At 58.7% G+C, this 2,158-nt stretch overlaps 3 protein-coding genes across 3 annotated transcripts; 2 read left to right on the top strand and 1 right to left on the bottom strand.

Moving 5' to 3' along the window:
* Positions 1–391: 391 nt before the first annotated feature.
* On the bottom strand, positions 392–748 carry Tco025E_10172 (uncharacterized protein; the record flags this gene model as incomplete). The annotated part of the gene is made up of 1 exon (XM_029376957.1): positions 392–748. The coding sequence occupies one exon, from the start codon at positions 746–748 to the stop codon at positions 392–394; it is 357 nt and encodes a 118-aa protein (XP_029222935.1).
* A 582-nt stretch (positions 749–1,330) lies between these two features.
* On the top strand, positions 1,331–1,768 carry Tco025E_10171 (uncharacterized protein; the record flags this gene model as incomplete). The annotated part of the gene is made up of 1 exon (XM_029376956.1): positions 1,331–1,768. One exon carries the CDS (start codon positions 1,331–1,333, stop codon positions 1,766–1,768), a length of 438 nt encoding a protein of 145 aa, XP_029222934.1.
* Positions 1,769–1,814: 46 nt separating this feature from the next.
* Tco025E_10170 (uncharacterized protein) lies at positions 1,815–2,156 on the top strand (the record flags this gene model as incomplete). Its single annotated transcript, XM_029376955.1, has 1 exon — positions 1,815–2,156. A coding segment is annotated over one exon (342 nt), but the record flags the coding sequence as incomplete, so codon positions are not given.
* Between the last annotated feature and the right edge of the window lie 2 nt (positions 2,157–2,158).

Genomic DNA, 2,158 nt, shown 5'->3' with positions numbered 1-2,158 from the left:
TGCCAGACGGCGGAGATCAGCCGCGGAGTGAGCGGCCAAAGCAGCGCCGCACCGGCACCGTAAATGTCCCCACTTTGTCGCCGAGCATGCATCGTGCAAACTGTTCAATTTGAAATGGGCCAGCAACACACACGCCAGGAGAAGTGCGTCAGCTGCACACCATGACGCGAGCAAAAGGCACCGCAGCGATCCGAGCGATGAAAACACAGACGAGGATGAGGAAAAATATGTTTGTGACACTTCCCTCCCAAAGAGTCATCAAACGGTCTTCCGGCACAGCTGCCGAAGCCACTCCCTTTCACGGTGCACCGAGCACAAGGAACCACCCAGCAGAGAGACTGACACACGCAAAGACAAATGTGCGGTGTGGGCCCATCGCAAAGGCACGTCCTCACTCCACGGCACGGCCCACCAATTCCTTCGCGTGCCTTCTTCGCGCCCTCCCATTGGGTTGTGCCTCGGGCACACCGCAGGCAACTGGCTCCTGCGACGCCGCGTTTTTTGCGAAGTGGCGTGTCGCGGCGCCAGACAGTGGTCGCGTCATCCCCCAATAAAAATGAAAAGTGCCGTTGCCGCAGGGGAAAAATAAAAGTAAAATCCAGCACGCACCGCCGCCGAGGCAACGCCTTCTAGCTGCGGCCCTGACCCCACAAGGAGCACCCCGCAGGAATCGAGGAACGAGAATTTGCCAAAGCAGCCAATCGGCCCCAAGATCCCCAGGCCGGGTTTTTGCGGGAATAGCGTGCATTACAACAGTAACCGGCAGCGTGGTGCAAAGACGCACACCGCCGAAAACAAAAAAACAGGAACCGCAAACACGTACACGCCGGCAAAATACACTACTTTGTGTATGTGGAGCCCATGAGTGGGAAGCTCACTAATGGAAAAGCTTCTCCCAAACAAACAAACCGGCCGCAGTTGTGGCGCTGGTCCAAGCAAAAGCCGAAGGCTGCGAGAACAGTCAGAGTCATCAAGGCAGCGCCCCCCGCTAGTGCACGCCTCAATTGATACGGGGTCGCCTTCGCGTGTAGCTACCACGTTTCGACGCTAACGCCAACAGACTCCTGGCGGCTGCTGCTGACAAAATAAGCGGCGCACCCACAGCAATCACGCCCGCCAAAAGGCGGAGTTGAGGGTGGAGTTGAGTACTCACTTTTCCCAACATCCGGAAGGCATGCACGGGAATCTTGAACAGCCCCACAGCTCATCGTGTGTGTCCGAGCATTTTACCCAAAAGCTGTGCCAATAGCGGGACCAGGCTATTTGTCACGATGCGGCTGCACACACTCAGCAAGGCTAACCGACACGGAGATGTTGGACTGTGACACCGATGGAAATCGGCGCATTGCAATTCTCGCCGTGCATGTCGCAATTGAAATCATTACGCACGACCTCTGCAGTGAGGACGAGGGTTTGCGGGACGTTGAGCTCCAGTAAAGCCCTCCCCAACAACCGGCGTGTGCTGGGTGATGTCATTAAAAGGGCCCCCGAAGCCCCACCAGGGGAAGCAACCCCTCCACCTTTTCCAGTGAATCCTACGCCGCAGCAGAGCCGTCAAATTTCAGGTGAACGCCGTTGGCAAATGTCAATCCCAGGCGCAGTGTTGGACCTGCACGCATTGAGGCATTGGCCCGCACGCCAAGGAAGGCCGGCGCCTCGCGAATGGCCTTCACAAGGTGCCACGCAGCAACGGCAGACCTCCCAGCGGTGCGCCTCCCCTCAACCAGAGGCGGGGGCGGTGCGGGCGGGTAGTCTGTTTAACTTTTAGGTTCCCCCAAAAAAAAAAGGAGGCCAGCCCGTGACGCAGGCGCCTTATGGCACCCGATCCCCAATCGCACCTCAGACGCCGCCCAAGCACATTTGCACAGCTGCGTCCGGCGGGTTGTGGTGCCAGGCCCTGCACTGAGACGCCCAAAATACACTCACCCAAGACGGCGCCGGTGCCGTGGTACGTGTCCTCCACAGACTTGACAGCTGCGAGGTGCATGGGCGGCAGCTGTGCGTGGCCAAACAGCCGGGGGGCTCGCGAAGAGGAGGGGCCCAAGCCCACAGAGCCTTTGACGCCAGCCGGCCCTGTTGCCGCCGCATCCGTCACGATGGACCCCCAAAGCAAAAGCAAAACCAAAAAGGCGTATGGGGCAGGTGTTCTCACAAAACG

Source organism: Trypanosoma conorhini (assembly GCF_003719485.1).
Source record: "Trypanosoma conorhini strain 025E chromosome Unknown Tco_14.4_contig_01512, whole genome shotgun sequence".
In the NCBI taxonomy this organism is placed as follows: Eukaryota; Euglenozoa; class Kinetoplastea; order Trypanosomatida; family Trypanosomatidae; genus Trypanosoma; species Trypanosoma conorhini.
Note: the sequence above shows the minus strand (reverse complement) of the source record. Positions and strands in the feature narration are given on the sequence as shown.